This window comes from Nerophis lumbriciformis, linkage group LG29 (assembly GCF_033978685.3).
Source record: "Nerophis lumbriciformis linkage group LG29, RoL_Nlum_v2.1, whole genome shotgun sequence".
Lineage (NCBI taxonomy): Eukaryota > Metazoa > Chordata > Actinopteri > Syngnathiformes > Syngnathidae > Nerophis > Nerophis lumbriciformis.
Window position 1 is genome coordinate 20,195,860 of NC_084576.2, and position 12,604 is coordinate 20,208,463.

Consider the following 12,604-nt stretch of genomic DNA (forward strand, 5'->3'; position numbering starts at 1 on the left):
TACGCTTTTAGACGTTCTGGTTTGTTGCGTGCAATGTTTGGCCGTTTAATAACTGAGACAGTATACCAATTGGAGGGAAATTCTGCTAAAGATAGTAGCACTTTAGTTGAAATACTTTGCGTGTAAGATGAAGGTGCCCAGCACAGAGAAGCAGAGTGAATGTAACCTCACAGAGTGAGAACCAAGTCGCCCTGAAAGTGTTGAACACTTTGAAGCTCCTACACACACACACACACACACACACACACACACACACACACACACACACACACACACGTTTAAATTAGACTTATTCTCAGGTGTGTGTGGGCACACATGGAGATCTAAGAGGGCTATTAATGCCAACGTGTAGGCGTCAATGTTATTTCTTTGTTTAATCACACTGCTAGAAAGCATAGCGTGTTCTGGTGCCAACGTCTGGTTCTAATGGGGGAACATGAGCCCTCCCACCACCACCCTCTTTAATATCACAGCAGCTACAAAATGTTTTTTTATGTAAGAATTGTGTAACTCTAAACCGGAGTAAGGCAGCAGTGGGAAGATTTTTTTGTTTTTTTTTGTAGTTTGAGACGAGTCACTGCTCCTTTGCTCTGGCCACTTGATGACACACAGCTGTTTTGTGAAATTAGCACAGTTCCACGCTGGATTCTCCAGTGTTTATCCTAATTATATTTATTTGTATTTATTAATTTGACAGGGACATTGAAAAGACCAGAAATATATTTTTTTATATATATGTATATATAATATAATACATAGTATTTTTATTATATATAATGTGTGCGCGTGCGTGTGTATATGTATATACGTACTGTAGTTGCGTGCGTGTGTGATTAACTCCATAAAAAAAATGCGCAGCTGTGATACATTTCTAGATTCAAAATAAATACTTTTTAATAACATTGGGTGCCAGTTCTATGATTAGCGTGCGTGCGTGTGTGTTCTCCATTCAAAATAAATACTTTTTAATAACATTGGGTGCCAGTTCTATGATTAACTACATTCCTCCATAAAATAAACACGCAGCTGTGATACATTTCTAGATTCAAAATAAATACTTTTTAATAACATTGAGTGCCAGTTCTATGATTAGCGTGCGTGCGTCTTCTCGATTCAAAATAAATACTTTTTAATAACATTGGGTGCCAGTTCTATGATTAACTACATTCCTCCATAAAATAAACACGCAGCTGTGATACATTTCTAGATTACTTAAAAGGAAACGGGTTTTGTTTAAAAAAATATATATATTTAATAAAGTGAAATAGATAGGCTCCAGCGACCCTGAAAGGGATAAGCGGTAGAAAATGGATGGATGGAAATACAAATAAGGCAACAAGAAGTATCACACACTTCTCTTTTCTAAAGTAAATCTGTACAGCAATTATGATTATCTACATCAACAATATGAGTGGCTGGACTGAACAGATTAAAAAGAGAATTAAAAAACACACACACACACAAAAAAATATATACGGTATATATTTAAATTTTTTATAAAAATCTTTCTATCGATTAAAAATTTTTTGGAATGCATTAAGCATTATTACAAATAATAATCGCGACTCATTCGTAAAATATTTTTTGTTGACACCCTTATACATATATATATATATATATATATATATATATATATATATATATATATATATATATATATATATATATATAAAATATTATTTATTAGTGAAGTGAATTATATTTATATAGCGCTTTTCTCTGGTGACTCAAAGCGCTTTACATAGTGAAACCCAATCACTAAGTTACATTTTTTAAACCGGTGTGGGTGGCACTGGGAGCAGGTGGGTAAAGTGTCTTGCCCAAGGACACAACAGCAGTGACTAGGATGGCGGAAGCGGGGATCGAACCTGGAACCCTCAAGTTGCTGGCACGGCCACTCTACCAACCGAGCTATACCGCCCATATATATGTATATATATATATATATATATATATATATATATATGTATATATAAAAAAAATATTATTTATTACATATATTGATGTAAAATACAACATTCTATAAATAATTAATGAATTCAAGATGATAATAAGAAATAAAATAAACTCTCTGGTCTGTGCATTGTACCTGTCAAACTAATAGATGCAAATGAAAACAGTAAAGAAGAATATAATATTTGATATAATTATATATAATATTTGATGAATAATAATTTATAAAAATAGTAGTATGTTATTAATATGATATAATATGTTTTAAAATAATATATTCCGTGATGTATTTTTTTTTTTTTTTTTTTTTTTTTTTTTTTAAATAGTTATGCTATTTTCCATCTGTTTATCTTGGGAATGGCAAAGTGACAGCAGGTTAAAATACTTTTAGTGATTCTATTTGGATGTAATTGGTTAAGTGGAGTGTATCTCTATGCAGCTCTGAGCAGGGGTGGGAGTGGCAGGCTGGAGCCAACCCTCGATTCAACAAAGCAGGCAAGCAGGCTGGGAATCTTAGCTTTTCAGCCAAGAGGAGAAGAATACAGATTTACCCTGTCCTTAAATTTATGGAGTATTTTAAAAGAAACTTCTTACTGGTATCCAATATAATTTTAGAAGTTTTTGTCATGAATGTCTTACAGTTACGAGAAATACTTCCTGGTGTGTTCCCTCACCCACAACGGCAAGAACCTGTTCAAGCCGGTCCAGTCCAAGAGAGTGGGCACCTACAAGAGCTACTTCTACCACATCAAATGGGACGAGCTGTAAGTGACGCTCCCATCCATTTTCTTCGTGTGCGTCACGTCCCCTTCACTGACGTTGTCACTCGGTCCCAGCATCAACTTCCCCATCGCAGTGGCAGTGCTCCCTCTGGAGTCCGTCCTCAGCCTGACTCTGTATGCCGTGCTCAACCAGAACGCCGGAGGCTCTCCGGACTCCAACAAGCAGAGGAAGGCCCCAGAGATGCTGGGAAAAGTGTCCATGCCACTCTTTGACTTCAGACGGTAAAAAAAGCACAGCGTGAATGACACTTCAGTCAGGTGTCACGATTGCAAATGGTTTTCAAAAACGGCTGTTCCTGGCGGGCTGTGCCTCACAGGGTTCTCGCCAGCGGCACCAGGCTGCTGTGTTTGTGGACCTCCACCCAGTGCGCTGCTCCTGCTGCCGGCTCCACTAGTGGCCGCAAGAAGATGCCTGCAGAGCGGATCGCACTGCAGGTAGTAATTACTGTCAATACTTTGAGAGTACTTTAGTGATCCGTAGAAACCACTCACTATGTTTCCATGCACTACCGGTAATATTAGTCTGATTTCTCAAATAGTTCGTTTTTTTGTGTGAAGTGAAAGTGTCCATGCACTTTCATACCTGCCACCAACCACGGTTGCGTACGGTTTTTGATAATCCATTCCGGTTTACGGCTGCCGTGGTAAAAACTATGGTTTTCCATTAAAAATGATCAAACGTAAAAATCCTTTAAAAAATATTTATTCGTGAAATCGCGAAAGAACCGTATCGAAGCAAATACAACCCGGCACTGCGCTGATAACTTCCTGTCGAGCGATTCTGTATGCTGTGCGAGAGGCTATTTGTAGCTCCTCTGCCAAATGTTAGGCACCAAATCGCCATTGTTCTCAACCGAATGGACGACCATGGAATCAGCTGGAGAAAAACAGCGAACGAGTCTTAAACCAAAAATAAAATTAGTTATTCCGTGAAGAATATTCCAAAGCCTATCCAGGAATAATTATCCGTTCAAGAAAAGGGGAAAATTACGCAAACTGCACTTTATGCTGGAGCAATGTTGAGATCGAAGAAAGGAGTTGCCGCTTTTATCACGGAAACGTCTGGTAAGAAGGGAAATACGCACTAAAACTGAATTATTTAGTAAATGCATAATTTCCTCTCCCTTATTTTGTAATTAACATAATATTATTTCAAAATCATAGGTAATTAATTTTTAGTGTTTTTCTATTTTGATAATCAGACAATAATGTTATATTTCCATAGAGTGGCATGTTAAAATATTGCAACATGATCAATATTTTTTATTAATTATTTTTATTTGAGAAACGACAGCAATTAAATAAATACAAAATCATAGTTTTGAAGACATCTATGATGGTAACCTATGGTACTATACGTTTTACCTTTTTATTTATGTATCTGTCAGTTATTAAACATTATTCAAATAATCGAATAGAAATTACGTGTATGTTCTTCAAGCTGAGATTATTTCAATTCAGCCTGCATAGATTTATTATGACAACACAGTAAGTTGAATAATGATTAAATTCCACATGCTCAGGCAAGGATAAAAAATTCTCTATAAATTGCATAATTATTGAAAAATAAAATGCATCATTATCTATCATTATTATCCCACAGGTACTGTAATTAGTCATATCACCCTGTCTGTCAGAAAAATCAGATTTCTGAAATTTGTGTTTAGTTCTAACATACATCCATGTTAGGGATACAATAGCTAACCGCTAACAGCAAGCTACCGCTTCTGAATGGAAACAAATGTCGTGGGTGGATCTTCACAGACATCGACTGTAACAATACCAAGTACAAGAACCGTGTATATTCGATACTACAATTATTACGTCGATATTTTTTGGTATCACAAAATCTTTTGTCACTTTTGTTATTGAAATATGTCTTTAGACAGAGGAGAACTTTAATTATGACCAATGTATGATCCTGTAACTACTTGATATTGGATTGATACCAACATTTGTAGTATCACCTATAACCAATGTCAAGTATCCAAACAACAGAATAATAAGTGCTTATTACATTTTAACAGAAGTGTAGATAGAACACGGTAAAACAGAAAGTAAGCAGATATTAACAGTAAATGAACAAGTAGTTTAATAATCTATTATAGTTTTGACAAAATAATAGAATGATAAATGACACAATATGTTACTGCATACATCAGCAGCCAAATTAGGAGCCTTTGTTTGCTTATTTACTTCTAAAAGACAAGTTGTTTAGTATGTATGTTCAACATCTTATTTAATGCCAATATTGTTATTTGATTGCAATAAAAACATATGTTTAATGTATCATAAGATTTTCTGTTAAAATAAAGTTAATTTTGACATTTTTTGTGGTCCCCTTTTATTTTTGAAAAGTATCGAAATACATTTTGGTATTGGGACGCGTCTGTGAAACTAATGCGCCGCTGTATGCTTAAAATGATCAAAATACAAAAATATTGCGTTTTAACAGATGTGCCTGTTTACTACATTACATATATACCTATATCATGTATATAAAACGTTGATGGATGTTTATTAGATCAACTTCAATCAACTCCATTGTTAGCTGTTTTTTGCTAGCGCTTAAAATTTGGAGTGCATAAAAAAAGAAAAATGTGCTCTTATCTTGCATAAGGATTGTGAATGAAAGGCAAAATAAAATAAAAATGTGCAGTTCCCCTTTAATGGAAACCAACTTTCTGGTTTTGCATTGTGCATTATTACTGAATGTGACCTGTTTGGAACTCTTACTTGTCGCCGACAGGTGGATTTTCCGAAGTCGACGCTAGATGTTTTGTATGTTGGCCCTCAGGAGGCTCCCAGCCCAGAGCCCAACAAACTGGAGGAGCTTGACCCTGACCTGAGACGCAAGCTGGAGAAAATCTGCAGCCGTGCATCTAATTTCGGGTAAAATAAGTATTAAACAGTGGTGCCTGAAGATACCAGTTCAATTGGTTTTCGATGACGCAGCTCGTACCTTGAAAAACTTGTATTGCCAAACAGCTGCAAATGTCAAAAATACACACAAACCCCCAAAGCAACTGCATGAGAGAAATGCTTCCTGACTCACTTTGTTTTGTTCTGTGAACTTTCTCTCATGCAGTTGTTTTAGATGCAGTGTGTATTTTTAATTTGATGCTGCTTCAATCATTTGATTGGCGTATTTTCTTGGTTACATGTGTTTTTGCATTTCTTTGTTTGCTCGAAGCCAAGTATCCGCCCTGTTGCCTAGAACCATGCCACTCTACTGACACTGGAGCACAGAGCGCTCTCTTATCGGGCCCTCGCCGCCCGCGTCCTGTTCTTTCCCATTTTTGTCTCCGGCCCCGTGTGGGCACAGGGCTTGTGAAGCTGCTTTTGTGTGCTCCCTTTGTGTTTTGGTGCTCGCCGGATCCCCGGAGTGCTGCATATTATTTATACAAGGAGGTCAGCTGTGGACCACAAAAAAAAGCAAAAACACTAAGAATCCGCTGCATATTAAAGGACCATTGCTGAATAATTATTAAAAGCTTAAAAACATGCTTAATATTCATCTCCAAAAGTCCCCAATATCACCAGAAGAAGTCAGTAGTTATGTCACCTGTTACTTTTTTGATAAAGAGTAGAAGATCTTATTCCTCCTGCTACGTCTTCTTATTCTCTGGCAGACTAGGGGTGTCATGTATTAAGAGGATGGATTTCCTACAAAAAATTGGTGTACGCTTAAATCTAGAAAACGGGATACGTAAAAAATGTATTAAAATGTTCGCAAGCACATTTCTAAGTTGCATCCCAATTGATCAAAAGGTTTGTTTGGCTGGGCACACGTAGGCCACCCCCCCTTATAAATACACAAGCCATATTGAAAGTAGTCATGTGCCTGAGATCTGCACATTCTGCCTAATCCGAATTCAGTAGGAATCAGTCGGGAAAAAAGCTGAAATGTTCCAACTAATAATTAATAATATACTGTACTTAGTCAACTTATAACTAGGGATGATGTTTGATAAGAAATTATCGAGTTCGAGCCTATTATCGAATCCTCTTATCGAACCGATTCCTTATCGATTCTCTTATCGAGTTGTTGTATATGGAAAAAACATACAATATTTGGTTTAACAAAAGCTCACTTTTATTATATAAACAATTTTTTAAATCTAATAAATAAACAAATATTGACTGTTAACCCCCTAAAAAAAATATATATATATTGACTGTTGTTACCCAAAGTATATTAAGTGGGATTTTTCAGAAAAACTAATATATACAGTAACACAAAAACAACCTGTCTCTGTGGTGTATAAATAATAATATAGTGTTAAATAAAATCAGTCCATTGGGCACAAAACTGAAAATAATATAGCTCTCCAAAAAGTGCACTTCTGCTGCTATTTGACATAACTGTTTGTTATGATTCCTTGACATTTTTGCACTTTATTTCTTTATTGAAGGAAATTCATTTCTTTATTGAAGGAAAAGTTGTTTGCAAATGTGGTTACAATGCTAAAAAATGAAAAGTTAAAGCTAAAAAAAGAAATACACTTTATTGAGTTAACATTATTTCTTTATAGGGGGAAAGATGTTATGAGCTAGGGAATACAACAACTACACTACCCAGCATGCAACGGGAGTGACGAGCATGTGCGGTAGGTCCGAAAAGTGTTGTTGCATGTCGCCACCCGGCAGCTAAGAATGAGGTTATGAGCACGCTGTGAAAGTAAACGTCAAGAACTCAGCCAACACGCCTCGTCCGCATTATTTATAATTACACAGACAACACATATACAGTGTGATTTTGTTTTGTTTACAAGGAAAGAAAAACAAAAGTTAAAAAAGGGAGATCATGTCATATATGTTGTATACATACTGTATGTATGTGCTGCGATTGCTTTAAGAACGTTGCGACAGCTGCCGTAAAGGAGGTGCGTTGCTAGCCTGGTTGCTATGTTTCCGGTTGGTCGTAAAAGTGTTCGTCATGTGTTTGTACCCTGCTCAAATCTCTCAGTAAAGTTATTCATTTGATTACGTATACCTTTTGTTTTGAACTTTATTACACCTTGGAGCTCTTTTTCCGGTCCATTTTTTTCCTGCTTTCCCTTTCTGCGCCTAATGACTGAGCTACGTGACGTCATTTCTTGTGATGTCACACGGAGCATTTCTGGTCGGGACGGGATTCGTTCCGAAGGATTCGAATAAAGAACCAACTCTTTTTCTTTACTATAGTGGTCTCGATAACTGGTACCGGATCTCAAAAAGGGATTCGAGTCCGAGGACTCGGTTCTTTTCTTACCGAACAACCGGTAAAATCTGCTTCGAGTATCATCCCTACTTATAACCTACAATACAAATCTTAAACAATATCAACATGGCCCCTGCATACTTTGACTTGTTACTATGCGTGCCTTGGTGGAAAAAGTTTGAACACCACTGAACTGAAGTATCAAATATGTCGATATTTTGATTTGAGAATTGATGTTAAAGCATAAAGATCTGGTATCAATATTCATATAAACCTGCACATCATTATGGCGGCTACAGTTTTGATGTTAAAGGTCCTAAAAAAAAAAGTTAAAAATGTCATCTCATCTTTGCTGTGAAAAAGGGCAAGTCCATGAAGCCCCAGGTGCATAAGAAGTGGCTTTACGATCCATAGCGCCACCTACTGTACCACATACTGTACCACATACTTGCCAACCTTGAGACCTCCGATTTCTGGAGGTGGGGTGGGGGGGGGGGGATGGCTAAGAGGGGAGGAGTATATTTACAGCTAGAATTCACCAAGTCAAGTATTTCTCATATATATATATATATATATATATATAAAAGAAATACTTGAATTTCAGTGTTCATTTATTTACACATATACACACACATAACACTCATCTACTCATTGTTGAGTTAAGGGTTGAATTGTTCATCCTTGTTCTATTCTCTGTCACTATTTTATTAACCATGCTGAACACCCTCTCTGATGATGCACTGCTGTGTGGCACGCACAAAAGTGCTTTCATCAAATGCACTAGATGGCAGTATTGTCCTATTTAAGAGTGTCACAACATTGCTGTTTACGGCAGACAAACTGCTTTACGGTAGACGAAAACGTGACTGCTGATGTTGTGTGTTGTTACCGCGCTGGGAGGATGTTAATGAAACTGCCTAACAATAAACCCACATAAGAAACCAAGAACTCGCCCTCGATCATTCTACATTCATAACGTGATTGGGCAGGCACGCTGTTTATAATGTGGGAAAGCGGACTCAGGTCCGCATGGAGCTGGAGGGGGCGTGGCCTCCAGCTCCGCCTGAATTTCGGGAGATTTTCGGGAGAAATTTTGTCCCGGGAGGTTTTCGGGAGAGGCGCTGAATTTCGGGAGTCTCCCGGAAAATCCGGGAGGGTTGGCAAGTATGCTGTACCAAGTTGTGAAGACAAGCTGCTTCCACAGATAAATCCCATTTATATTGTGTTTTATGAGTGACGAGGAACGGGAAGCGTCTTTAATGCACCTTCCTCCGCAGGCTGAAGCGGGCCGACCACCAGCTCCTCTGGGACCACCGCCTCCACTGTCGGAGGGATCACCCCAGCAGCCTCCCCAAGGTGCTGGCCAGCGCGCCCAGCTGGGACTGGGCCAGCATGGCTCACATCCACGCCCTGCTGCACCACTGGCCCCCGCTGCCCACCGTCACCGCGCTGGAGCTGCTCGACTCCAAGTATGTCTCCTACACCCGCGCGTGTGTCGTACTGCTTGGTTTGAAGTTACCAAGTGACCCCTGCGTGCAGGTTTGCGGATACCGAGGTGAGGCGGGTGGCCGTCAGCTGGATCGAGGACAGCAGCGACGACGAGCTGGCAGACTACCTGCCGCAATTAGTGCAGGTGCAGCCGCTGACTGGCACACAAACACGCTTGGCACTGGGGGCCTCTTAACGAGCTGCGTGGTTGTTGTCGTCCCCTCGCAGGCTTTAAAGTTTGAGTGTCACCTCAAGAGCGCCCTCGTCTTGCTGCTGCTGTCGCGAGCGCTCGGCAACATCAACATCGCGCACTACCTCTACTGGTGAGCTGATACAAATTCCTTTTGTAGTCCTCATGTGATGTCAGGCTATGAACATTTCTTATCAAGGTTATTGTGACCAAAATGATCACGGTTATCATTATTATCGCAGTATTTTTAAATGTGCACAGAATCTTTGGAAAAACACAAACAACACATTCAAAATGTATGCAGGGTTTCCCCCCTGATGTAATTGAATATTGCGCGCCGCCATGGCATTTTTATTACCACCACACCTTAAAAATAAGGTTGTTGTTTTTTTCACTTGTAAACAAATTAAAGTAATATAATGTATTGTAGCCCCCAGAAGAAATCACACAAAGTCCGACGCTATTTTCAACTGTTATTACCAATCTTATGATAACAAACGACACAATTCCAACAGGTTTGACCTCTAATGCACACTTTCGTCTCCGCGCTTCCCGGGACACACAACAACACTTCCTCATTCTCCCCCAATCACCTTTCAGGCACAGACAGTGTGTTTGTAAACATGGGAAAAATTTAACTCTAATCCAAGCCATACAAACAAAAAACATTAACATTAGCTGGTCGTTACAGTATGATTTTATATATATATATATATATAGCATATTTGCGCACTATTGACAAGTGATGTAAAGAAAACTCGACCACCGAAAATACTTTGATTAACGAAAACCGCCCAACCGAAACTGGATGTAAACAAAACGCACGCCATTGTCTGGAGCATTGTCAGCATGTCTGCAATGTTGACGTAACTTTTAATATATCCCAGATGTACCGGTGGACAGCCATCTACAAAATGTGCAAATATTAGGATGACAGTGGCAGCTTTTAAGAAGATAAAGTCGAACTGGAGTAACAGCGTGAAGCAAGTGTGACGTCATGCTCGAGGGACAGAAGTAGAGTCTCTAAATACGACTACTTTTTATAATAACGCCATAAAAAGATGCTAGATTTGTTGCTCGTTGTTTTTAATTAAGAAATAATTAAAAGTCGCTAGACACTTGAAAAAATACAATAAGCAACCACAATTGAAAATATGGCAAAACGATAAAAAAATGTTAATACTAATTAATAATAACAAATATGTTTTTAAATGTATGTATACATTTTTTCACCAAATACAGCAAATTTTGCTAATTACTCGGTCACAGTGACCACGCCCATAGCCACGCCCTTAACCGTGCCTCCACCGCCACAGGTATCTTGGCAGTGTAGGGCAGGGGTCTGCAACCTGCGCCTCTGCCCGAGCTCCCTTTGGCTTGCCTTTGACACAAAATTTCAATGAATAATGGCTATTTAATTTGAATTAATTTGATTTAGTTAGTTTATTTTAATTGGTTATTTGGAGAGTTCTGTGATCTTGTAATATAAAAATAAAACATATGTTAATATTTTGTCGATCGAAATGTATATCGCACACCCTAAACAATGCAACTGCTTTTGTTGCCAAGCAATTGTATTGTTTTTTTAGCGGTCTACAATTGACGGAAAATGCAACATTTAATGCTTCATGGACAGATTAATTTGCCTTCACTGTTGAAGATGATTAATGTGTGTGCTTCATATGTGGGGATAAAATAGCAAACAACCAAAGAAAATCATTTCCAGAACAAACACACAGAATTTTCGAAAATATACCCAGCTGGAGATGACCGTAAAACAGCAGTTTTGGAACTGCTGCGGAAGGCTGATCAGAGCAAATAAACTTGAGTCGTTTTCTGTCTAGTGTTTGATTTCATGAAGGCTATTTTATAAGTGTAGTGAAACCATAAGTGCCGTTATCGTCATTTTAGGGATCAAACAAAGTTTGCGGCTCCCAGTGTGTTTTATTTGGCGGGAAATGGGCTCATATGGCTCTTGGTGTTGTGAAGGTTGCCCACCCTTTGTCTAGGGCAAAGCCTGTGTATGTATGAACCTCAAGTAGAATATTGAATGTGCATATGAAAGCAACACAATACATGTTCTGGCTCGTGGGTGCAGATAGGTTATTGTACTTTATACAGTAGATATGAATACAGGAATAGAGGTATAGTTATTAAAGAGCGTCAGCATCAGCGATCCTGTTCTGTCTCCCTGTAATGTTAGTCTGCTCTTGAATGGGACTGTGTTTCCCCTCAGGGATTAATAAAGTACTGCTGATTTTGATTCTGAAAAAATGGAATAAATCTTAAACGCTCAAAATACTTTAATTTTTTGAGGATTTTACCCAAAATTAACCGAGCCATACATTATGGGGTACCGTTTCACCTCCTAGTTATTATTTAAAAAAGTATGTTATGAGCTTTACAGTGTACCTAATGTTTTGTCCGATGGGTGCACTTCACTTTAGTCATATTTCAGCATGCCAGTGTAAACAAATGATAGCTGTTTTTCATATATTTATTTATTTGTATCTTTTGATGACTCTTTGTTGTTCATGTGACTTTTTCTTTCTTCTTTTCCTGGTCCTTGGCAGCCTGTTGTCATGTTCTGCTATGTTTTGTGTTAATACTTTTCTTTATTTTGATATATATGCAGATGCCGTTCTCCTTTATTTTACGCTGCAAAACAAATCTACCTTCGGGCACAAATAAAGTCGCCTGGAACCTTGAACCCTGTGTGCGTGTCGTTTGCAGGTTGCTCAAAGACGCCGTGCAGGATGCCGTGTCGGGGCGCCGTTACGAGCGCGTGCTCGGCGCCCTGCTGTGTCTGTGCGGCGGCAAACTGAGGGCCGAGCTGGAGAAACAAACTCAGCTGGTCACGCTGCTTGGGGCCGTGGCCGAAAGGGTGAGACAGGCCGCAGGGTCCACGAGACAGGTCAGTGCGCGTCCTCCGACGTTTGCTCTGCATTCGGAACGTATTGTTTCTCTTCAACACATTTCTTGTGAGTT

At 38.7% G+C, this 12,604-nt stretch overlaps 1 protein-coding gene across 1 annotated transcript in view; it reads left to right on the plus strand.

Moving 5' to 3' along the window:
• The window catches only part of pik3c2a (phosphatidylinositol-4-phosphate 3-kinase, catalytic subunit type 2 alpha), an 82,272-nt gene that overhangs the window by 52,777 nt on the left and 16,891 nt on the right, over nucleotides 1-12,604 (plus strand). The window contains exons 12-19 of the mRNA XM_061924815.1: nucleotides 2,595-2,717; nucleotides 2,790-2,957; nucleotides 3,053-3,170; nucleotides 5,485-5,627; nucleotides 9,216-9,407; nucleotides 9,478-9,571; nucleotides 9,655-9,749; nucleotides 12,350-12,530. Coding sequence (XP_061780799.1) covers nucleotides 2,595-2,717; nucleotides 2,790-2,957; nucleotides 3,053-3,170; nucleotides 5,485-5,627; nucleotides 9,216-9,407; nucleotides 9,478-9,571; nucleotides 9,655-9,749; nucleotides 12,350-12,530 — 1,114 coding nt within the window. The remainder of the gene's footprint in view (nucleotides 1-2,594; nucleotides 2,718-2,789; nucleotides 2,958-3,052; nucleotides 3,171-5,484; nucleotides 5,628-9,215; nucleotides 9,408-9,477; nucleotides 9,572-9,654; nucleotides 9,750-12,349; nucleotides 12,531-12,604) is intronic.